At 45.5% G+C, this 25999-nt stretch overlaps 1 protein-coding gene across 1 annotated transcript in view; it reads left to right on the forward strand.

Annotated features, from left to right (window-relative positions):
* The window catches only part of mRpL28 (mitochondrial ribosomal protein L28), a 191674-nt gene that overhangs the window by 28857 nt on the left and 136818 nt on the right, over window positions 1-25999 (forward strand). Inside the window, exon 2 of the mRNA XM_068354648.1 lies at window positions 11243-11493. Within this exon, the coding sequence (XP_068210749.1) occupies window positions 11243-11493 (251 nt within the window). The remainder of the gene's footprint in view (window positions 1-11242; window positions 11494-25999) is intronic.

Here is a 25999-nt window from a genome sequence, read left to right on the forward strand (position 1 = left end):
TTTAGGGTCAACTTCGTGTCACTGGTCACTTCAAAACACTTTCTGAAAAGGGCCTTGGTATAGAGTTTTTTGAAGTTTGAAATGACCTGTTGGTCCATGGGCTGGAGTATGGGAGTAGTATTGGGGGGCAAGAATTTGATTTTGATAAAGCTGTATTCTTCTTTCAAGTCATCCTCGAGACCTGGAGGATGTGCAGGAGCATTGTCCATAACCAGAAGACATTTCATTGGCAAGCTCTTTTCAATGAGGTAAGCCTTAACCTGGGGGGCAAACACTTCGTTTATCCACTCAGTAAAGAATTGTCTTGTGACCCAAGATTTAGTGTTCGAGCGCCACATAACTGGTAGTGCACTTTTACAAATATTATTTCGTTTGAACACCCGGGGGTTGTCCGAGTGGTACACTAACAAGGGTTTGATCTTGCAATCGCCACTTGCATTTGCACACAGCAACAATGTTAGCCTATCTTTCATTGGCTTGTGACCTGGCATCTTCGTCTCGTCCTTGGTAATGTACGTATTGGCTGGCATTTTCTTCCAAAATAACCCAGTCTCATCACAATTAAAGACTTGTTGTGCGATCAAATTTTGTTCATTTATGTACCGATCGAATTCCCCCACGTATTTATCGGCTGCAATTTGATCCGAACTAGCTGCCTCCCCATGCCTAGTAACACGATGAATACCTGTTCTATTACGAAACTTTTCAAACCAACCCCTGCTCGCTTTAAATGTAAATGAATCACTTTCACTGGTACTCGGACTTTTCTTCACTAATTCTTCATAGATATGCAACGCTTTTTCACAAATGAACGCTTCACTAACACTTTCCCCGGCCAACTGTTTTTCTTTAATAAATATTAAAAGCAACTTTTCCATCTCCTCAATCACTTGTGGCCTTTGCTTAGTTACCGCCGTAACTCCCGTTGCAACATTCGCCTTCTTAATCATTTCTTTATGCTTTAAAAACGTAGAAATGGTCGACTTCGCCATTCCGTATTCTACCGCTAAATCGGACACTCGTACACCATTCTCATATTTCGCTATAATTTCCTTCTTCAACTCGATCGTTGTTCGCACTGTTTTCCTCTTCTCCTTCCCCTTAACACTCATTACTTTCTTGGGACTCATTATGAAAGCTAAAAAAGCAATTAAAAGCACTGAAAATCACTAAATCACAACGAATGCTGATCGCGCGTTGTCTGAGTGACGCTCTCGAGAGAACTGATGCTTCCCGAACAAGCGAGAGTGGCCGAGATGGCGCGATCATCACAAAGCCCATGCGGTCGTCACGTGTTCGGCTGGTCGAGTACCGAATTTTTGGTCGAGCACCGCAGCAAAAATTTCTCGAAAATTTTGGTCGAACTCCGAATTGTTCGAGTATAGAGTCGTTCGACTACCGAGGTATCACTGTATTAGCAGTCCACTTGGCCTTGATGATATTCGAAAGCTTCTTCGAAACTAAGTGGTAGAGGTCAACTCAGACAACACCACAACTTTGGCGTACATCTCCAAGCAAGGAGGCACACACTCCTTCACGCTGCTCGAGATCCCAAGGGACCTTCTCTTATGGTCAAGAAATCGAGGCATCTCCCTGTTGACGAGATTCATCCAGGGGGACTTGAACGTCTTGGCAGACTGTCTCAGTCGGAGGGGTCAGGTGATACCCACGGAATGGACCCTCCACAAGGACGTGGGCAAGAGTCTTTGGGCTTCTTGGGGTCAACCCACCATAGACCTCTTTGCCTCCTCGTTGACCAAAAGGTTACCAATTTATTGCTCTCCAGTCCTAGATACAGAAGCAATCCACATAGACGCGTTTCTACTGGATTGGTCTCTTCTGGACTTATATGCATTTCCACCATTCAAGATAGTCAACAAGGTACTGCAGAAGTTCGCCTCTCACGAAGGGACAAGGTTGACGTTGGTTGCTACCCTCTGGCCCGCGAGAGAGTGGTTCACCGAGGTACTTCAATGGCTGGTAGACTTTTCAAGAAGTCTTCCTCTAAGGGTAGATCTGTAACGTCAGCCCCACGTAAAGAATGTCCATCAAAGCCTCCCCGCTCTTCGTCTGACTTCCTTCAGACTATCGAAAGACTCTCAAGAGCTTGAGGCTTTTCGAAGGAGGCAGCCAGTGCGATTGCAAGAGTGAGGAGAGCTTCTACCATTAGAGTATACCAGTCGAAGTGGGAAGTCTTTCGAGACTGGTGCAAGTCAGCATCTGTGTCCTCGTCCAGTACCTCTGTAGCCCAAATCGCAGATTTTCTTTTACATCTGAGAAAGGTTCGCTCCCTTTCAGCTCCCACGATTAAGGGCTACAGGAGCATGTTGGCTTCGGTCTTTCGACATAGAGGCTTAGATCTTTCCAACAATAAAGATCTCCAAGATCTACTTAAGTCTTTCGAGACCTCTAAGGAACGTCGTTTGGCAACTCCTGGATGGAACTTAGACGTGGTCATAAGGTTCCTCATGTCAGACAGGTTTGAGCCATTACATTCAGCCTCCCTGAAGGATCTCACCCTCAAGACACTTTTCCTAGTGTGCTTGGCTTCGGCTAAAAGGGTCAGTGAACTTCATGCCTTCAGTAAGAACATCGGTTTTTTCTACAGAAAAAGCCACTTGTTCACTTCAACTTGGTTTCCTGGCCAAAAATGAACTGCCTTCTCGTCCTTGGCTTAAATCTTTTGATATTCCTTGCTTATCAGAGATCGTAGGCAACGAACTGGAAAGAGTATTATGTCCTGTTAGAGCTCTTAAGTTTTATTTAGCTCGTACTAAGTCATTACGAGGTAAATCTGAGGCATTATGGTGCTCAGTTAAGAAACCATCATTGCCTATGTCAAAGAATGCTTTGTCATATTTTATCAGATTTTTTAATACGAGAAGCTCATTCTCACTTGAATGAGAAAGACCGATGTTTGCTTAAGGTTAAGACGCACGAAGTTAGAGCTATAGCAACCTCCGTGGCCTTCAAGCAAAATAAATCTCTGCAAAGTATTATGGATGCGACTTTTTGGAGAAGCAAGTCAGTGTTCGTGTCATTTTACTTAAAAGATGTCCAGACTCTTTACGAGGACTGCTACACACTGGGTCCATTCGTTGCAGCGAGTGCAGTAGTGGGTGAGGGTTCTACCACTACATTACCCTAATTCCAATATCCTTTTTAATCTGTCTCTTGAAATGTTTTTTTTAATATTGTTTTTTGGGTTGTACGGAAGGCTAAGAAGCCTTTCGCATCCTAGTTGATTTGGCGGGTGGTCAAAGTCATTTCTTGAGAGCGCCCAGATTAGGGGTTTGATGAGGTCCTGTTGTATGGGTTGCCGCCCTTAATACTTCAGCTCCTGAGAGTCTTTCAGCATCCTAAGAGGATCGCTGGGCTTCGTGAGGAAGACAGACTAATAAGGCAGAGTAATCGTCTAAGTCAACTTCCTTACCAGGTACCTTTATATATTTTGGTTTTGTTATGATATAACTGTCAAAAACTCTAAGCATATACGCTGTAAACTTAATTAACTCTGGTCTCTACCCACCACCATGGGTGTGAATCAGCTATTATATATTCACCGGCTAAGTTAAATATTTAAAAATGATATTTTAATTATAAAATAAATTTTTGAATATACTTATCCGGTGAATATATAAATTAAAGGCCCCCCCTTCCTCCCCGATAGAGACCCAGCGGGATGAGAAAAATTGGGTCTGTTTACATGTATATTTGGTATCTGGCCGATAGTTGGCGCTGGTGGGCACACCCGCAACCTTCATAGCGATCGCTCGCGAGTTTTTGTGTGTGTTTTCTGTCGAGCCGCTGGAGCAGCAGCTATTATATATTCACCGGGTAAGTATATTCAAAAATTTATTTTATAATTAAAATATCATATTTAGGAGACAGGCTAATGGCAGTCACGGTTGGCATTGGAGTGCCAAGGAATTTTAGAATCAGTAATTTAATTTTCTAATCCTGGTTCTTTAGATGTAAATACTTTTCTAATTTTTGTAATAAAAATCTTGTATTTATTATTTCACTCAAAATGTCTTTTTATTCTCATAAGCTAAGTTATTTTCACTAGAGTATCTTCCATTTTTTCATATTGATATGTTTTTATAATTTATTTTGATAAACACCAGCAATTGGTCAGTCATTCATGTCTAATTGGAAGTTAATTATAACTTAGCTGTCTGCTTTGTATATTTCATGTACAGGTTACTGTAGTTTTATTCATTATGACCGTTTTCTAGTTAACAAACTATTTGGGCTAGTGTGAACTGATTAGACTCAAAGCAAAAGAGATTTTAAGTTAAGGTCAGTTCTTTTAATACAGCACCACCAGTTTACACGATAAGGCCCCACTATCTACGCCACCCATCGTTTAATATTACTCCAAATGACACAGGTGTGGGCTTCTTACATGTTTATCTTTCTTTCAGATTGTAACTAAGGAGCTGCTGAATGCAGGATTAAGCTAAAATAAAATTATGTTTGTGTCCAAATGATAGAATGTATTATTGAAAAATTTAATTGTTCCACCATGAAGTACTTACCTCGAACTACTTTCTTAGGAGTATCTGGGATCTCCTTCCCGTCCGACCAGAGTTTTGTGTAGTTTACCCTAAACCCATTTTCTATGAGGGGTAACCTCAGGCGGAGTGATACGCGCCCTGAGGCTAACCCCGGGTCAGAGAGCATGCTTGCTCAGGTCTCGACCTCCAGTAAGTTCTCTGGTTGCGTCGCGATATCATCTCGCCGCTCTCCTGATCCCAGGGTGACTTTGTGTGTCCCCGACCCCTTTGTGTCTCACGCGGTATCTACGTGGTCCCCAGGTGCTTTCTCCTGCCTCATGGAGCATCCCCGCCTTTGTCCTGGGCCTATGGCCGGTAAATCGTGTGGAACGTTCCTCTCGAAGCCCCAAGTTGACCCGCACTCCTTGTGTTCCTCGTGCAGGGGCAGCGTTTGTTCCCCTTCCGCCACGTGTCCGGAGTGCGAGTCATGGAATGAGGTGCTGTGGGTGCGGTATAGCACCAAGAAGAAGAAGGCGGCGAAGAAGTCGCCTAAGAAGCCGAGCGTCCCTTCCTCCCTTTCTTCGCCGGGCGTCTCGTGGGACCGAGCTTCCCTTCCACTCTCCCCTACCCAGAGTAGGGGACGAGGTAAGTCCGTTGCGGGGAAGAGGCCCGCAGCCCTTCCTCAAGAGTCTGACCTTCGGGATAGTGGAGTTGTGGCGTCATTCCAGGCGAGTGAGGGGCCTGAGGGAGGGGCGGGAGTGTTTACGGGAGACGGAGTCCTGGTGCAAGCAGGTCACGTCTCCTTGGATGACCCCATGTGAGGGAAAAATGTACCTAATTCTTCTCCAGCCTCTTGGGCGTGTTTTTCAGGCACCTCTGCAGCCGAGGGCGACGTCAAAAGGAGCTTTCCCCGCCGTGGGACCCCACTGCGTGGGTTCCCCCCAAGACGCCTTTCAGGTCACCGCTGAGGATGGAGGAAGGCTTCGGGACCTGGTCCCCCACGGAAGAGCCTCCACGTTCCCCCCTAGCGCCGTCGGCCATATTCCTGGAGGTGTTTCTACAGGCGTCGCCGTCCACGGAGCGTCGAAGGAACCCCCCTACCCAGCGCGGGAGGCGAGGTCATCGAAGAGGGCCTACAAGTCTTCGGTCTCCTCAGTGGAGGAGCTTTCCTGCTCTTCGGAGGACGAGACGCTGAGGAAGCTCAGGAGACGGCGGGAGAAGTCCCGCAGGAAGCTCTCGCGCTCTCGCTCTCGCTCTAGATCGCGCCACGAGAGTTGGCACCCAGGATCCCCCAGGAGGAAGTGGAAGAAAAGTGCCTCCCTGGACGGTGAGTGGGTGATGATTCACCGCGACAGGCTGCTGGAGTTAGCTGCGGCGCCGGGCCTTTCAAGTTGGCGCCCGAGGACGCGCTCCCCAGATAGATACTCATCCGGCAGCAGTGGCAACCGACGGAGGGATCCATCCTTGCAATTTCCAGTCGACAGGCGTAAGTCCGCGAAGGTTCTGGCTCCATCCGCCCAGCGGAGAGAGTCACCCCTTTGGTCTGGCAGCCGAGTTCTGACCTCAAAAGCCCACCTAGCTCGTCACGAGCGTGACCTATGGCTCCCCTCGGCGGGCAGGCCCGCTGATATGAGGACCTCCGGAAGGGGTGATGGACCTAGGACGGAGGCCCCCGTCCCGACGGCAATGCCCATCCTTCAGCGAGAACCCCCGCAAGAGGGTCAGTCCAGGACTCCCCCACATGCGAGGGCCTCCGCCGGAGTACCCCCGTCGCATGCGTCAGCGCGCCCTTCGGAAGAACTTGACGACCATGGAGAGGGTTCGTTAGCGGAGGTATCGGCCTATCGGAGGGTAATAGGCCTCATCAGGAGCCACCACAGGCTGGATGAGCCGGAGCCCTCCTCTGAAGATTCATGGCATTCCAGTCTTAATAGGATAGTGGACGCCCCGGTCCAGCAGCGGCCCTCCTTGGCTCTTCCTTTAGCGAGGGACGTGAAGTTGGGTAGAACCCATGTGGACAGGATCGTGGCCAATCACGCCGAGGCTCCCAAGAATCAGAGTGCTTCCAAACTACTCCAGGGCCTGAAGTCCCAGAGTAAGTTTTACCTCCCGGGGGGACAGCGAGCAGGCGCCTGTGCACTAGAGCCGGCACTCGCCGTGTTGGGGCAGGGAGCCTCAGAAGAGAGGGTGTCGACGGCTCCGATCTGCTCCTCTCCTTCGGAGGCGATCATGATGGAGGAGATTTCGAAGGACTTGGTCAACGTCTCCTTGTGGCTGGACTGGTGGGCCTCCACCCTGGTGGGCGTCCAGTCCTCATAAGATCTTACGGTACCAGAAACTCAGGCCTTACTCAAGGAACTTATCAGTTCGGGAGGTAAGTCCCTGTAATTCCTCTCCTACCAGTTGCTAGCTTTGGCCGCCAACTGGGTCCTGCGGAGGAGGGACACGGTCTTGAGCAAAATCACTAGGCGGCTTCCGGACAGAGAGGCCAGGTCTCTGAGAAGCCTGACCCTGTGGGACGACGCTATCTTTCCCCTGAAGGCAGCGGAGGAGTCGATTGAGAGGGTTAGGAAGTTGAAGAACCCGTACGAGCCCAGGCCCCACCCGGTCAGAAGGCCGGCGTACAGAAGGTCCACCGCCGACACCTCGGGCCTCTCCTAGCCAGGCCAGGAGAGACAACTCGGCTACAGCCTGGTTTCAGTCGTCTCAGCCCTCCTGTAGGGGACCAGCCTCGACCCAAACCGCCTATAGACCATCGTTCTCAGCGTCCAGAAGGGGACGTTCAGGCCGCACCTCAAGGAGAAGATAGGAAGGGAGGCCCCCTACTCCTGCCAAAGCCTCAGGTGGGGGGATGCCTCAAACATTCTTGGCAAGCATGGGAAGACCATGGGGCAGACCCGTGGACCGTGACACTACTGAAGGAAGGGTACAGGTTGCCCTTCCTAGCGGACCCTCCACCTCAGATGCCAGACCAGCAGGCGGAGTGGCTAGCCCCCAAGGACCCCTTGAAAAAGACAGCTCTGCAGGGAGAGGTCTCAGCAATGTTGGCAAAAGGAGCAATGGAACCTGTCCAGGACCCAGGTCCGGGGTTCTATAGCAGGCTGTTCCTGGTGGAGAAAGCGACAGGAGGATGGAGCTAGGTCATAGACTCTCAGCCCTCAACAAGTTCGTCTGCTAGAACGACTTCAAAATGGACACTCCGAAGTCGGTCTTGGCGTCCTTGAGAGAAGGGGACTTCATGATGTCAGTAGATCTCAAGGATGCTTAGTGTACTTCCAAATCCCAGTTCATCCCTCCAGCAGGAAGTACCTACAGGTAAAATGGGGTACCCAAACGTTGCAGTTCCCCCAGGTCTTCACGAGGGTCTTCACGACGGTCTCAGTCTGGGCACACGAACAGGTCATTCGCCTAATTCGGTACCTAGATGACTGATTGGTTGTTACTTTCAGCTTCAGAGGAAGTACTGAAGGAGCAAGGCATGAAGCTGCTGCTGTTCTGCAAAGTTCTGGGGATCACCATCAACCTAAAGAAGTCCCAACTGATACCCTCCACCAGGATGACCTACCTCGGAATGGTCCTGGATTCCCGGTTGGTGGAAGCCTTCCCCTCCTCGGAAAGGCTGGACAACTTAGACCAGGTCCTCCGCCCCTTCCTGACGGACCGACCCAGGAGGGCGAAGGACTGGCAGAGACTGGTAGGCCACCTTGTGTCGTTGGAGAAACTGGTTCCCCAGGGCAGGCTGAAGCTCAGGGAGGTCCAGTGGAACATGAAAGAGAGCTGGAACCAGATGGACTCCCCCCACAGGGTGGTCCCGGTGTTCCCGAAGACGAAACAGGTCCTAGGATGGTGGAGCTGCAGGACGAACACCCTCAAGGGGATGCCCTTTGCAGCCGACCCCCCGGAGATGCTCCTGTTCACGTACGCATCGAAGGAGGGGTGGGGTGCCCATCTCCTAGGGAAGTCAGCAAGAGGGAGCTGGACGGCCCAAGAGAAGACCCAGCACATAAACGTGCTAGAGATGAGGGCAGTACGAAGGGCGTGCCAGGAGTTCGTCCACCTACTCCGGGGAAACACTGTGGCTCTGATGTGCGACAACGCCACGGTGGTATCTTACATATAGAAACAGGGAGCCCTAAGGTCGAAGGAGCTGTGCGTCCTCACGTTAGTACTTCTGGAGTGGGCCGAAGTGGAGCAGATCAGAATCTCGGCAAGGTTCATTCCGGGGAAAAGGAACGTCCTCGCCGACGGCCTCAACAGGATGGGGCAAGTGGTAGGGTCCGAATGGTCTCTGTACCCGGGAGTAGCCAGAACCGTCCTTCAAAAATGGGGTTCTCCTGTGATGGACCTCTTCACAACGAGGCTGAAAACACAACTCCCCGTGTTCTGTTCTCCTGTGCCAGACCCAAAAGCGGCATTCGAGGACGCCTTCCAACATCCTTGGGACAATCTCGACGTGTACGCTTTTCCCCCCTTCGGGATGCTCAGGCAGGTCCTCAACAGAGTAAGAAGGGCGGACAACCTGTGGATGACTTTGGTAGCGCCCTGGTGGCCGGAGAGAGAATGGTTCGTGGACCTAAGGGAGTTAGCACAACAGCCGCCCTGGCCCCTTCCGGACAGGCCAGACCTTCTCCGGCAACCACACTTCCAAAGATTCCACGAGAACCCTGGGTCCCTTCGCCTTCACGCGTGGAGGTTATCGAGCGCCTCCTGAGGAGGGAGGGCTATTCGTCGAGTACAGCAACGTAGGATGTCGGGCTACCTGAGACGATCATCAGCAGTGGTCTACCAGGCTAAGTGGGCCACTTTTACCAAATGGTGCACCGCTAGGGACATCAGGCCCCTGAAGGCCTCCATTCTGCAGATAGCGGACTTCCTAATTTACCTCAGGGACGTGGTCAACATGTCCATCCCGCCCATCAAGGGAGTCCGCGCTGCTCTGGGCCAAGTTTTTCTCCTGAAGGGCATAGACCTGGGTAACTCCAGACATATCTCAATGCTCATTAAAAGTTTTGAACAATCATGCCCCCCGCAAGCTGTGAAGGTGCCACAATGGGACGTGGCAAGGGTCCTGAAAATTTTATCCGAACCCCCGTTCGAGCCCCTGAAAGACATCGTGGACAGGGATCTCACTCTCAAGACAGTTTTCTTGCTGGCGTTAGCTTCAGCTAAACGGGTGGGCGAGATCCATGGTCTGTCCTACGAAGTGGCTCACTCGAAAGGTTGGCCGGAAGTCACGTTCAAGTTCGTCCCTTCCTTCGTAGCCAAGACCCAGAATCCTGCCGTGTGGGACCCCAGGTTAGAAGGTTTCTCAATTCCGGCAATCCCCTGGTCGGACGACTCGAAGGATTTGCGCCTGTGCCCCGTCAGGGCGTTGAGGAAATACTTGGAGAGGACAGCCAGACTCCGGCCCGAGATCAAAAGCCTTTTTGTTTCTACAGGCCTCGTGAAGAAGCTAGTCTCGAAAAATACCATCTCCTTCTGGTTGCGGCAGGTCATCATCAGGGCCTACAGTAAGGTAGGAACCCCCCTGCCGGGAAAGCCCAGGCCCCATGACATTAGGGACCTTAGTAATACTTTGGCTTTCGAGAAGAATATGGCAGTGGGCCAGATCCTAAGGGCAGGCACCTGGGCCAGATCCTAAGGGCAGGCAACTGGGCCAACCAGTCTACCTTCACGGCTCACTATTTGAAGGACTATTCAAGAAAATCCCTGGACGGGTTCTCGATAGGTACCGTCGTTTCTGCGCTCCAAACGGTTTAAAGGTATAGCCTCAGTGATAACTGCGGGTAACAAGCACAAGAGACATGGGTTCGTTCCTTAAGCCCCCTTGTACTTTCTTCCCCTTTTTCCGCTTCAAGTGGGCTCTGAGAGGGCCCTGAGCCGGAGACAAGTACCTCAACGGGGGGAAGTCATGTCCCCTAGGATTTCTTGCACAGGTGAGTTTCTTAGACGCTAAGATGGGTTTTTTTGTAGTTTCCTCTCGATCGATTTTGTATGTGGTCAACACTACCTAGCCTCCTTTCTAGGTCTCTGGATATTCCTCAGCACGGTCTCAAGAACTCTTTAGGGCCACGCCCACCTCCTAAAGTATAAGTCTCCTAAGAAAGTAGTTCGAGGTAAGTACTTCGTGTTGGAACAAATCACAAATTTTAAGTAATTTGTATTTTTCCTAACAGTACTTACCTCGAACTACTTACGGGTAATGGCCCACCCTGCCTTCCCCGAGTGTCCCCTGGTATTCTTAGAGACCTTAGCTACCAAAAACTTACTGGAGGTCAAGACCTGAGCAAGCATGCTCTCTGACCCGGGGTTAGCCTCAGGGCGCGTATCACTCCGCCTGAGGTTACCCTTCATAGAAAATGGGTTTAGGGTAAACTACACAAAACTCTGGTCGGATGGGAAGGAGATCCCAGATACTCCTAAGAAACTAGTTCGAGGTAAGTACTGTTAGGAAAAATACAAATTACTTAAAATTTGTGATTTTTCCATCACAAGAGGTGCCCAGAGACTTGGATGCATCCTCAAAAAGGCAGAAAAGGAAGATCTCTAACTGGGTAGTGTCTTATACTGATTATTAGGTCATTGTAAATTAGTGGTTTTGTATTAGAACAAATCTTAATTAACATTAATAGATTTATAACACTTCACAATATATATTAATTAGTGATATTTGTGAAGAAATTTTCTCTTATTTTGTCTCTCTTTCCATAGCCATATTAAATGTATATTTTTCTCTTTCAAAGATGGCTGCTGCAAAATTCCCTTTACAAGCTGCCTATCAAATTCGAATTTCTCGGGCGCTGCCTTTGGAACTTGCCGCAAAAGCTCTCACTCGACCATGGCTTGCAATGAAAGTGTTTCAGCCAGGACATTATCTTTCAAAAACACCGGAACATTATCAGAAATTTTACTGGGAGTGGAAGAGAGCACCACGTACTCCTGTTCATTATATTCCAGAGACTGGTAATTTTAAAAAACTGCCCACAGGATTTGTGTAAGTAATAAGGGATGTATTTCCTCACAACATGCATAATACCTAGTAATATTGAAGAATAGAAATGTGATTTACTATTTATAAGCAAGCTAGATGAAAAAAATCTTCTGCTAGGGTACTTTTTTTTTTTCTATATTTTTATCTTCATAAATTATGTTCGAGTTACATGACTTACCGTAATATCCCTAAAGTACCAAAATACTATATCCAACATTTGTAATACCTTAAAAACTTGTAATTATAAAGGCAAATAATATAAAATATTTGGTCATTTGCTCTTATGAGAATAAAAAACTTTTGTCCTTTTGATTAAGATTATTGTTGTGCCTAATCTGGAATAGGTGTTGAATTGTTAACAAGGTAGTTTTCAATAACAGGGGATCCACTCTCCATTTACTTGACTGTCAAGTATGTTTTTGTGCTACGTTACTCTTGTGTTTTAACGGGTGTCAGCTGTGATTCCTTACACAGTGTGAAAGGTTTAGCAGGAAGAGAAAGAAGGCTAAGAAGGCATCCTTGGTCTGTAATACTCCTCCATTGATGCTGGAGAACCTGTTTGGTTCTTTTCTCTCCCCCTCCCCTAATCCTTTTAACTTGGACTTTGCAGAGGAGATGTAAGGAGAATGAAAACTTTGACTGTCAATTAGCGCATGGTTCATGTTGTTCAAAAGCGAATATCTCCTACATAGAGGAATTCACATGTGTGCAGCTTCTAGACATTCCTTTATCTGATTTGCCATTTGCTGATGATGTAGGTAAAATTTTGTGGCTCTCTTTTGGCCATTCAAGGAATACCTTTTAGTAATTGGAAGGATACTCTGTCTTCAACCAAAACTCTTTTAGTTTGAGTGCCAGTGCCTCCACTAAATGTTCGCAGTACTTCCTCTTTGTCTGTGACCCCAGTGTCTATGGTTCCAAGCAATGATTTCCTTGCAGTTTCCCTCTCTATTGTAGCACCAATGACTTCGGTTCTTCAGACCTCAATACCTCTGATTGTAGTGAAGACAGATATGTCTGGCGTGAGGAAGAAGAAGAAAATTCTTTTTTCAACTCCTCCTTGGATACTTTTTCACATTGTAAGGAGAAGAAAAAAAGGGTTCAAGCTCGAGAAGAAAGATTTGCAAGATGTCTGATCAGTCTTCTAGAAACCGTTTTTATTTCCTCAGGAGTAGGTGATGGTGCTCACCTAGTGACTTATATTGTATCTTAACTTCTGATACTGCTCTGGTGGTTAATCCATCCCAGGTCCAAGCTCTGACAATGTAGTCTAGGTGAGTGTAGATCATGATTCTTGCTCTTGCTTGGACAGAGTAGGACTGCTCATATGCCTTCTGTATCTTGTGGGCCCTTGGCCCCATGAAGGGAAGGGTTGGCAATATTTGACAGCTTACTCCCTCCCCATATGCTTGTCAGGTAGCACAGTACCAGTCCTGCGTATTATTGGCTTCAGTTGTTCAGCGCTCCTGAGCACTGAACAGGACTGACTACGTACGTCCATTTCTCAGAGAGAATTGTATTTGGTAGTTCTTTCTCTGATTAAAGTGCCAGTTCCAGAGATTGTTTGGCAGACATGGATCCAGTTCTCTTGTCTGCTTCATCAGTTTTTTAACTGAACCAATGGTATTTCAGAGGGCAGGAACAATCTCAAGAGCAGGTTGCTGAGCTTTTCGTTTCCTGTAGGACTTTAGGAATCCTGAGGAGCTGGCTTGTGTACTGCCCTTAGAGGCAGAGAACACGGAGTCATAGTGACACTTTTTAGAGGTTGAGGTGATTCATGAGGCCAATGATCTAGAGGGTCAGCCACAGCTCCTTCGTCTTGGTCAGTTTCGGCAATTGAAAGGTTTTCTTGGCATTGCTCATTATTCAAAGCCTTCTTATGGACTTCCATGGTTGTAGGGATCTTTGGCCAGGTGAATCCCCAAATCTTTGGTCTAGTAGATCTACAAGTAATTGCTTCCCCTGTCATTTGACAAAGGAGGTTTAATATCCCAGAGGATACCTCAGCTACTTTTGCTGGTCAATCAATCAATTTACATGACATCTTTCCAGGGTAGTATCGTAGTGTCATTTACTTTGTTTGTACGAAAGTAGCAACCCAATAAGATAAAGCTGAGTTACATAGGTTAGTGTGTCTTAGGGGAAAGGCTCTCCTAGCTTACCAGACAGACAACTTTCAGGCTAATTTTGACTTGAGGTGAAGCAAAACATGAAGCTTAGAATATCACTGTCCATTAGAACTGATTAGTAATGGAATCTTTGTCTTTCTTTCTGAATAATAATATGAGGCAGCTGTGAAGTAGTGGAGGACAGATAGATGGGATGCTCTTATCCTCTCCTCAGGGGACTGTAATTAAGCCATTTTGGGCAGCCTGCCTTCCAACTTTGGTGTGAGGGGACCTGGCTAACTGGCTCTCTCATGAACCTAGCATGGAAGTTCAGAAGCTTCATCCCCTTGAAGGGTGTTAATTTCTGCTCCTCCTTTTCAGATCCTATCTTAGTCTCAACCAAGGAATGGGGTAAGGAGAAGATTAATGGCAGCAGACACTTTACAGTAGTTGGCAGTCTGCCTCTTCAGCTGTCGCGAGTACGGAGATGCATTTCGTGTCATTAGGTAATGTGACATTGACACAGGGCAAAGCCGTTAGTGGTGAGTGTCTTTTGGGGGGATTAATTACTGCCCTTCTGGGACTATCTGCCCCCTTCCCTTTCCCCCATTTTGCATGTACTGATCCAGTTTCAGACTTACTTTCCTTGATTGCTGAAAGTTCTGACCCTGTCATGATAGGTGAAAGTGATGCTAGTAAGTTGTTGACCAAAATTCAAGCTTCTACAATGCATTCTTCCTGGTGGAGAAGATAATTGGGGGATAGAGGCCAGTTAGTGAATTTTTGCAGACTCCCATCCCTCTGAGGGTCTTATCTTATAAGAAAGTCTTGGAAGCTCACTGACTCTATTTGCAAATGCTAAAGCTAGTAGAAAGACAATTCTTGACGTTGAGATCCTTGTCATATAGCCTTTCCAGGGGCCCGAAGGGCAGATGCCTCAGAGCCTTGGTGACATGGGTCATTTTCCTCTCTGGGGGCCCCCAAGTACCTGAGAAGGGCATGAAAAACTCCCACAAGGAGGGGAGGTCAAAGTCCTTCAGTCTGATGACCTGCCAAAAAACTGAAAGATAGTCTTTCATAGCCAAGTTTAAGAGGAACTTCTCTCCCTAGATGTACATACATATACCAAGGCACTTCCCCTAATTTTGCGGGGTAGCCAACATCAAACAAATGAAACAGAAAAGGGGACCTCTCCTCTCTACATTCCTCCCAGCCTGATAAGGAACTCAACCGAGTTCGGCTGGTACTGCTAGGGTGCCACAGCCCACCCTCCCACGTTATCCACCACAGATGAAGCTTCATAATGCTGAAACCCCTACTGCTGCTACCTCCGCTGTCATCTAAGGCACCGGAGGAAGCAGCAGGGCCTACCGGAACTGCGTCACAATCGCTCGCCATTCATTCCTACTTTTAGCACGCTCTCTTGCCTCTCTCACATTTATCCTCCTATCACCCAGAGCTTCCTTCACTCCATCCATCCACCCAAACCTTGGCTTTCCTCTTGTACTTTTCCCATGAACTCTTGCATTTATCACCTTCATTAGCAGACATCCATTTTCCATTCTCTCAACATGGTCAAACCACCTCAACACATTCATATCCACGTTAGCTGCTAACTCATTTCTTTCACCCGTTCGCACCCTCACCACTTCGGTCCTAACTCTATCTACTCAAGATACACCAGCCATACTCCTTAGACACTTCATCTCAAACACATTCAATTTCTGTCTCTCCGTCACTTTCATTTTCCACAACTCCGATCCATATATCACAGTTGGTACAATCACTTTCTCATACAGAACTCTCTTTACATTCATGCCCAACTCTCTCTTTTTTACTACTCCCTTAACTGCCCCCAACACTTTGCATCCTTCATTCACTCCCTGACGTACATCTGCTTCCACTCCACCATTTGCAGCAACAACAGACCCCGAGTACTTAAACTGATCCACCTCCTCAAGTAACTCTCCATTCAACATGACATTCAACCTTGCACCACCTTCTCTTCTCGTACATCTCATAACCTTACTCTTACCCACATTAACTCTCAACTTCCTTCTCTCACACACCCTACCAAATTCTGTCACTAATTGGCCAAGCTTCTCTTCCGCATCTGCAACTAGTACAGTATCCTCGATCTGCTGAAGAGGGGCTGATACCTGAGAGACACTCCTTTTATTATGCCATTCAGAGAAGGTAGCCTGCTCTTCTTGGTAGATAGCTAAAGAGGTCTTGTGAGAAAAACCTCATGCTCAGAGGAGAGACTAGAAAGTCTTCAGCTCTGAAGTTCTGGGGGTACTTTTTAAGATTTTTGGTTGCTATTTTGTTTTCTTCAAAAAATAAAACTCAAGGATATTCCCCATAATCTGTACACTACCTATGGGCCATCTGACACTTTAACCACTCTAGAACTATTTGAATTTAAGAAGAAGAATGTTAGGTGTTGGATTAAATTTTCATAGTAAGTCTATAAGTTTTATTTGAAATTCCAACATATTTTAACTACAGAGAGAATATTAAGTGCACCTACACAGCCAAAGATCTCTCCTCGGTACATAAATAGATAATAGTATTAGAGGTAGAAAACACACCTGAAGAAAGCCATGAATTTCTATATTTGTTAACTATAGGGAGAGTCTGAATGCACTTCACTTACAAACTTTAACCTTTCCAAGGTTTTGATATATGCAACAGGTTTGATGTGCATTTTTTATCAAGTTACACAAGTTGAGAGGATGAAAGAAAGGTGAATGATGTACCACAGACTATCCTCATTGTATCTTTTAATACCCAAAGGGTTTCAGAATTTTTATATTCATGTGAATAGCTGCTTCACCAAATGGTATATACCTAGGCTTAGAGGATCCTTTAAAGTCAAAACTTTGGATTTATGTACCATGATATCTTATACTGTATGTCCTAAGAATAGCGAAAGCCATCAATACGCATAAATTATTGCCAATAAGAAATGGTATGTGTAGTGCAGAACCGAAGTTTGTGAATTTTGGTGAAGGATGCCCTGCATCAAACAAAGGTTTTAGTAGCCTGGTGGCTAACGTCACTGGTTCACGATTTGTGAGTTTGAAGTTCGAGCTTTGCTGGCAGTTTGAAAAAGTTTTCACGTGTTCATGACCTCACTGTCCCTATGAACTAGGGATGTGAGGTCTGCAGGGTCTGTGGGAGCCAATAGGTCTTTCTGCTGAGTCATCAGCAACCATTACTTGGCCCTCCTTGGTCATAGCATGTGTGGAATCTCATCAGCAACCATTACTTGGCCTTCCCTGGTCATAGCTTGTGTGGAAAGTGGATTGGGAATTCATCATGCATGTGTATAGTTGGTCACTAATCATTGTTCTATCCCTTGCTTCTGCTCATCATGAGTAACCTTTAAAGCTTTAAATGTGACATATACTTATATGAAATGAAATTCAGGTAGTATAAGTCACCAAAAGAATATCATATAGAGAGGCAACACAAAAGGCACAAGATAGAATTTTGCTACAATCTCAGAATTGTTACAGATTCTTTCAATCAATAACCATAAAGGATTCAACAACAGCAACATTTATTCACAAACTAATTTACAAGGAAAATCAAAGTCGCTGCTCTTTTACTTTCAAAGACTAAAATGAATTCAAGATATTGATTGGTATTGTGAACAGTCTAGAAGTTAGACTAATAGAATACTTGATTGGAGAGTTGGCAAGTTATCTTCAATTGCTTAAATTATCTTCAGTCGGTGAAATGTTGTTGGAACGGTGACTTTAGGCTTAGGAATGTCACTGATGGGCTAGCTGTTTCTCTTTAGGGATATGATAGAATTTTGGAGGTAGGTGTTTGTTGTCTGACAGGGAGACTCCCATTGGAACCTAACTCTGTCATACCTCTGGTTTTCTTAATGCTTTCTGTCCTATCTTGTTCCTATCTCTCTTCTCAAAGCATATATACCTAATATAGTCACACCAGTTCTGAAAAATGCACTGCACTACCAGGAATTAAGCTCAAATAGACCCATTTCGAATCTATCCTTTGTTTCAAAAGTGCTTGAATATGTAATTCTTGAACAACTAGTCAGTCACTTAGAAGTAATAGAAGCTTTGCCCGATAAACCAATCTACTTACAGAAAGTTATACTGTACGGAGACAGCCATCTGCTCTGTTGTAAATGATGTGCGGGAAATGATGGATGAAAATAAATATGGTATTTTAATATTGCTCGATCTCAGTGCTGCTTTTGATACAGTTGTGCATGAACTGCTAATAAATGATCTATGCTCCATCAGCGTTGATGATCAAGCTTTCGAATACCCAAAAGACTACTTAGTTGGTAGAAATTGTTGTGTACAAATTGGAAACTCTTATTCATCATATGAACCCTTAAACAGAGGGGTACCCCATGGGAGTGTACTTGGCCCAATCTTATTCTGCAGCTATACTATTGGTCTATCGAAAATACCACAAAGGCATAGTGTGAAGTTCAAACTAATTGCGGATGACATACAATTTTACTTCTCCATAAATGATATAGATGACACTACTGAAACTCTAAACCGAATTCTTGATAGTGTTAGAGAATGGATGACATTTAAACAACTAAAATTAAATGAGAACAAAACTGAATTCATAATGGTGGGTAAGAGAAACAGTGTGAGAAACTTGGGTGATATTCAAATGAACATAAATAATGACTCTGCCGATATCTAGTGAAGTTCGAGATCTAGATGTATTTCTTGACTGTAACCTGTCACTAAATGCCCAAATAAATAATGTAATAAAAACTGCTGGTTATCATCTAAGAAATATTGCGTTTATAAAAAAGTACCTGGACGAAAATTCTGTAAAGAAACTTGTGATAAAATGTGTTATTTACCAGGATTGACTACTGCATCTCTATCTATTACAATTTACCAAAAGTGCAACTTCAGAAATTACAAAACATAATAAACAGAAGAGCAAAACTGATAAAAGGTGTCCCACCTAGAGAAAAGATCACCCCTATACTAATTGATTTACACTGGCTGCCGATATAAGCGAGAATTGAATTTGAAATATGTACAATAACCCACCAAGTTATCAAAACTGGTCTTCCAAGATACTTAAGATAATTGCTACATATTGTGCAGCCAACAAATTGTGTTGACACTAGAATAGTTACAGATGACTTCAAATTATTGGAACTGAGATATATGTCTACTTTAGGCTCCAGAGCCTTTAGATATGCGACCTCGAGACTATATAATAAGCTCCACGAAACATCCAAATGATTAAAGACATTAAGGCTTTCAAAAGGAAACTGAAGACTTTCTTATTTCAACAGTCATACAACAGTGACCATTTAATAGTAAATGAACAATACGCGATATGAAACGTTAGATACTCGGAACGAACAAAGTAAAACGACAGTGGAAGTCCTGTAGAGAGTGGGGTACCCCTGTTGTATGGGACCGGAAAAGCAGATGTCAAAGTAAAGTAAGTAAATTAATGTCTAATGTCTTTCTATGTACATGTGGGATCTTTATCTGCCATAGATTTATCAGTTAATAGTGAGGATACAATCCTTGATTTTAATTGGAAGGTGATCTATAAGAGAAATACCAGTGACTCCTTTTTGATTATTGTCATTGTTGTTCAAGTCCACCTTTCTTAGGACTTCCAAAGTGGAATAGGGCTTGACCAAAATAGGTTATACTTACAAAGAAAAGCTCAGCTGATGCCTTGCTGGAAGAATTTCCATAGATACTTGATGTAATAAAATTCCTTTACACTAGTCATTTTACAACTGGTCTTTTGTCAATTCCAAAATCAACTGGAACATTTATGTTCAGACCTGTGCCTTGATGGAGCAAAGATTGTCCTGTAGCCCACAGAACGAGGGTAAAGTCATGATAAAGAAGATACAAATGTATTTTTTGGGCTCAGGCCATGTCGTCCTGATGGAAGTTCCTATAGGGTAGCTTCCTTGGGTATATTTGACTACGGTGATATTCCCAGAGAATTTACCTTAAGGTACCCAGAATTCTAACTCCTGGAGCGAATATCCCTCATTAAATGAACTAGGGATATCGCATAATATCAGAGGACGTATTCTTGACACTCCACATAGCAATCTGCACCCCGAACAGAATTAACACTTCGAAGGGGTCAAGTGGCAAGAAAACGAAAAACGAGAAGAAAGGAGAGCCGCTAGCAAGGCACCTCTCCTATCTCGCTTCGAGTGCGTACATAGCGCAGCTGACGGCGCCATCTCCATTCCTTTTTGCGTTGCTCAACAACTCGGTGATTTTCCCTGTGTTACTCGCTTATCTTGGATTATTTTCAACCTCATGATGCTTTCTCTAGCTTCTTCTGCCTCTGGAAAGTTGAGTATTATCTCTATTATGTATAAATGTAAGCTCTTGGTGATTTTAAGATAATTCGATAACGATATTTTCGTTACAAGAGCTGTTGCCTACCAGAGGCGTCCTGGACGCTGTCGCTCGCCATGCATGAGTCATTTAGTTAGCCAGAGCGACGTTCCCGGCCGTTATGCTTTAATAATTCTAGCTATTTAGCTCTACATAGGAATTCTTTATATGATGCTTTTAGTACAGTATTTCCGTTTTGGCGAATGATTTACCGATCCTGGCTTACGCTAGGCTTTGTAGCCTAGACGTCTGGCCCTAGTACTTTCATGCATGATATTCAGATTTCCGAGTGTTTTAAAAAATTTATTGAAGTTTTAGGCAGTTTTATACATATAAGATATTGTTGATATTTCTTCCAAGATAGTATACGAGTTTCGGTGATTTAGGTAATTGATTCTCTTTGCGCCTAGGCTAGTTGCCTATGGGGCCCTAGTATACTTTCTCACACTCCCCGGTTGCTCTTTTTTCCTCGGAGAATAAGCGCAATCCCTTTTTCCTCTGTTTAAGCCTTGGGCTTAACCCTAATGGTTTATCTGAATAAATATTTAGATATACAGTGGTACAGTGAACCCTCGTTTATCGCAGTAGATAGGTTCCAGACCCGGCCGCGATAGGTGAAAATCCGCGAAGTAGTGACACCATATTTACCTATTTATTTAACATGTATATTCAGACTTTTTCAATATTTAACTTAGCCGGTGATTATAATAGCTGCAACTCTGTTGCTCGACAGAAAAACTCTACGTAAAAATTCGCCAGCGATCGCTACACAGGTAGGGGGTGTACTCAACAGCGCCATCTGTCGTTCAGATACCCATTACTCATTGTAAACAAAGAACTCAATTTTCTCTCTGTCGGGCTACCGGCAAGACCTACTAATTCGCTGTTGCTAACTGGATTTGTTTTCACAACTATTTGGTGAAGTACACTATTCTAGTTTTGAGCTTTCGCTATGCAGGTGTTTTATCTTCATCTTAAAACTTGAACTCGTTTTGGATAGATTTAATTATGGTGACAAAGAGAGTATGGACTTTCTTTCACTTTTAAATGGCCGACCCTTCCCTTAGACGGAAGTGTGTTTAGGCTTTTAGTAATTATCTTATCACGTTATAGATTTTCCTCTGTATATTTTATATCTCTCCGCCTTTATTAGGCCTCTTCCATTAACTTTCCATTTTTTATAAACATATAAAAATAAATTTTAATGCTTTGTTTATATAGACCTTTCCTGAGAGTAGGCGGTCCTAACTTGGAAACCGAAGTTAATCAACGTTGAGCCCTTTATATCGTCTTTAGCTTTTAAAGAGCTAAGGATTTAAAACTTTTTAAATGTAATTTTTTATGAAAGAATTTCTTTGATAGTCTTCGTACTGTTTCCAAAGATGAACTAACGTTTAGTTTTTTATGCTACGCAGTTGTTGACGTTCAGGACGTTCAACATGCGCTCTATCGTTACGATAGAGAGTGTATCACGATTTCACTTTGCAGTAAGAGTAAATCGATTCTGACGTTTTGTTCATTCTTTCTTAGCTTAAATGTTTTAAATTCTAATTTAAAGGAACTTTTTATTTGAAAAACCTTTCAGTTTTTTCTTTTAGTCAAATAACATGTTTTTTTTGACGATATATAATTGGGCTCTTCTCTTAGGTGCGAAATCAAGAGAGAAAGAGAGAGAGAGAGATAGAGACGGAGGGAGAGAGAGGAGAGAAAACGTTCCGTTCAAGCGGGTAACGTTGTTCTCGTGTTACTCACGTCCCTAGTCGCTGTACGGGGAGGAAGGATAAAACGTTTTTAGGTTTTTATTCTCGTCCCCAGGCTATGTGCAGTGAGAGATTGAAAACGTAGTTATATGAACTAGTGTTTAGTCTCTTTCCCAGCCACTGATTTTTCTTTTTATCTTAAAATATGTTTTCTGTTTTTTGCTGGTATTATGAGCTTGCATTATACGACTAATTTCGCAATTACTACCTTTTAATGAAGGGTAGAATTGTGTGTTTCAGGTAGAAATAAGTGCAAAACAGAAAATCGAAGTGATAAAGTGATATGCGCAAAGTGTTACAGTGTTGCGTCCGAGGCGCAAAGTGTTACAGTGTTGCGTCCGAGGGTTCGTCTGTTCGTGCCTGTCGTTCACCTAGTCCGGGACCTCTTACAAGCTCCCAAGCCCAGGGGAGAAGTAATGTCAAACGACTTATGGGTTCGAGAGGCCTTGACCAACGAACAGACGTTTTCCCTCTATGGTATCGGGTGTATCTTACCAAGATCTCCCCTACCATAAGACGAGAGAGACGTTGTTTCTCCTCGCCATCCGTAGGCTTTTCGCATAAGAAACCTGTCACAAGGTTTCGGAGCCCTTAAGCGAAAGTCAGTCCTTTCAGGACAGGTCCAGCGTCCTGGTTACAGCCATTAGGACAGCTCTGACCCTATGCAGTCATCGGATAACTGCTCGCCGCCTAACAAAAGCGTAACACAGACTCCGAGAGTCTTTTTTTGTAGGCAAAGTGTTGCGGTCACAGACGTTACCCTCGTCTATTACCACAACCATTTCCGTTGATCCTTAAGGGGTTGTATGGCAAAACATGCAGTATATGCTTGCCTCCCTTATGGAAGACTATTCTGCTGATTAGTCCGTTGAGTCTAGCCGTTTATCTCATCGATATCCTGGCTTTCAGCCAACCTAACGTTCCTTTGTGCTTACTGTTGACGTTGGCGTAGCTTAGTCACGTCAGTCGATGCGGTCTCGTGTGGTTTTTCAGCCGCATTTGGATGTTAGGCCACTGGCTGATGCTCCTGTTGACGTTCAAGACGTTCACTAACAATCGGAGTTGACATGTTTTGACGCTGTGCGTCAACCTCCGCATTCTAGAGTTGTTTTGACTGCTCAGTCTAGGCAGTCAAAGCAGTCTCGAGTGGACGCTGTGCGTCCTCACGCACCTGTTGTGGTTGACAGTTCAGTTGTTGACAGTTCACAGACTGTCAAGCAGTTACATGACGTTGCGTTCTGGTCCGCTACTAATGCACCAGTAAGAGACTCAGCTTTTACCGGACAAGGTTCCTGTAGATGAGGAAGTTGCTGTTCTCCCTCCTACTGATATTCCCTTGAGGACTCTGTCAGATGGAGAGGAGCCTAAAGCTGCTTAGCCTCCTATGGACTTTAATTAAATCATGATTTTTTTAAGGATCTTCGTCCGGATCTTTTTGTAACTGCTGCTCCTCGTTCGCCTAAACGTCAGAGCTTACACTAGGCCTAGCTACTTCGAAGCCGTTGTTTTTAAGCTAGTGCTCTCTCGCTCTCCTAGAGAGCGTTACGTTGGCTAGGCGACTGGTTTTTCACCAGGAGGAGTTTGGGGGATACAGCCTTTGCTTTCCCTTCTTTTAAACTGGTTTATAGAGCGAGAGTCTGATATGACACGAGAGAAGTTCTCGGCTTGGGAGTTCATGCCTCTGCCCAGATAGACTTCTCAATTCTGGTAGACTCTCCCTGGCGCCTAGCCAGGCCAACTTCACAGCTGTTGTCGAGCCTTTGAAGTTTTGCTGTACTATTATGTCACGCATAACAAGGCTTTCAGGGATGGTAAACGGTTCCGCCTCAGTCGCTAACCCCGTCTGTTGCCACACCTGCTCCCATAGACCCTAAATGGGCTTTGCTGCAAGACATGCAGTCCAAGCTTGCGTCCTTGATAGAGGACTTAAATGCGGAGAAGAACCTTCTGGCCAACAACCTTCCAACCGGTCGGTTGTGCGCCCTGTTGACGCTGAGGTAACCTACTCGCTTCTGCCAGTTGAGGTGGTTACTCCACCGATGCGACTCAGTGTGGGTTGCCAGCCGCACGTTGACATTAAGCGACGCTCGGAGGTGGTTTTTGACGTTCAGGACGTTCAACAACCAGCAGAGGTGACTTGTTTTGACGCAGTGCGTCAACCTCAGCAACCCGGTAGGGTGTTGACTGCACAACCCAGACGGTCTAGACAGTCTCGGGTTGACGCTGTGCTTCCTCGCGCACCCATGGTTGTTGACAGTTCACAGACTGTGCAGCAGTTCCATGATATTGCGTCCGGCTCCGTCACGCATCCACCAGTGCGACCGGATTCAGCGAGCCAGACGTTGCCCACTCCGTTGCCGTTTCCTCATCAGTTTCGGATGAGGAACCCTCTGATGAGGACGTTGCTGAACAACAAGACGATCAGCCCCCAGCCCTGCTATCCATCCAGAAGATGCTGGAGAAGGAACGCTGCTCAGTCAGGCTGTGGATGAGTCTGGTAGGGACACTGTCATCCGTGGATCAATTTGTGTCACTAGGAAGACTACACCTCCGTCCTCTTCAATACCATCTAGCTTTTCACTGGAAAAAGGACAAGACGCTAGAAGCGGTCTCGATCCCGGTTTCCGAAAAGATAAAGTCTTGTCTGACTTGGTGAAAGGACAATATCAACCTAAGAGAGGGTCTTCCCCTGGCTGTTCAGACTCCCAACCACGTTCTCTTCTCGGACGCATCGGACGTAGGCTGGGGTGCGACATTAGACGGTCGGGAATGCTCGGGGATATGGAACTCGAGTTAAAGGACAATGCATTTCAACTGCAAGGAGCTACTGGCAGTACGTCTGGCCTGGAAAAGCTTCAGGTCTCTCCTTCAAGGCAAAGTGGTGGAGGTGAACTTGGACAACACCACGGCTTTGGCGTACATCTCCAAGCAAGGAGGGACCTACTCTCTGACGTTGTACGAGATCGCAAGGGACCTCCTCACCTGGTCAAAAGGTCTAAACATATCACTAGTAACGAGGTTCATCCAAGGCAACTTGAATGTCATGGCAGATTGTCTCAGTCGGAAGGGACAAATAATTCCAACAGAATGGACCCTCCACAAGGATGTATGCAAGAGACTTTGGGCCACCTGGGGCCAGCCAACCATAGATCTCTTCGCAACCTCGATGACCAAGAGGCTCCCAATATTTTGCTCTCCAATCCCGGACCCAGCAGCAGTTCATATAGATGCCTTTCTCCTAGATTGGTCACATCTAGATCTATATGCATTCCCTCCGTTCAAGATTGTCAACAAGGTACTGCAGAAGTTCGCCTCTCACGAAGGGACAAGGTTGACGCTAGTTGCTCCCCTCTGGCCCGCGAGAGAATGGTTCACCGAGGTACTTCGATGGCTAGTAGACGTTCCCAGAACACTTCCCCTAAGGGTGGACCTTCTACGTCAGCCACACGTAAAGAAGGTACACCAAGGCCTCCACGCTCTTCGTCTGACTGCCTTCAGACTATCGAAAGACTCTCGAGAGCTAGAGGCTTTTCGAAGGAGGCAGCCAGAGCGATTGCTAGAGCAAGGAGAACATCCACCCTTAGAGTCTACCAATCAAAGTGGGAAATCTTCCGAAACTGGTGCAAGTCAGTATCCGTATCCTCGACCAGTACCTCTGTAACTCAAATAGCTGACTTCCTCTTATATCTGAGGAAAGAACGATCTCTTTCAGCTCCCACTATCAAGGGTTACAGAAGCATGTTGGCATCAGTCTTCCATCACAGAGGCTTAGATCTTTCCAACAATAAAGATCTACAGGACCTCCTTAAGTCTTTTGAGACCACGAAGGAGCGTCGTTTGGTTACACCTGGTTGGAATTTAGACGTGGTACTAAGATTCCTTATGTCAGACAGGTTTGAGCCGCTACAATCAGCCTCCCTGAAAGATCTCACCTCAAAGACTCTTTTCCTGGTATGCTTAGCCACAGCTAAAAGAGTCAGTGAGATTCATGCCTTCAGCAAGAACATCGGATTCTCATCTGAAACGGCTACATGTTCTCTACAACTTGGTTTTCTAGCCAAAAACGAGCTGCCTTCTCGACCTTGGCCAAAATCGTTCGATATTCCAAGCTTATCGTATGGTTGGAAATGAACTAGAAAGAGTCTTATGCCCTGTAAGAGCTCTTAAGTTCTATTTAAAACGAACTAAACCTTTACGAGGCCCGTCTGAAGCTTTATGGTGTTCAGTTAAGAAACCA

Source organism: Palaemon carinicauda, chromosome 30 (assembly GCF_036898095.1).
Source record: "Palaemon carinicauda isolate YSFRI2023 chromosome 30, ASM3689809v2, whole genome shotgun sequence".
Classification (NCBI taxonomy): domain Eukaryota; kingdom Metazoa; phylum Arthropoda; class Malacostraca; order Decapoda; family Palaemonidae; genus Palaemon; species Palaemon carinicauda.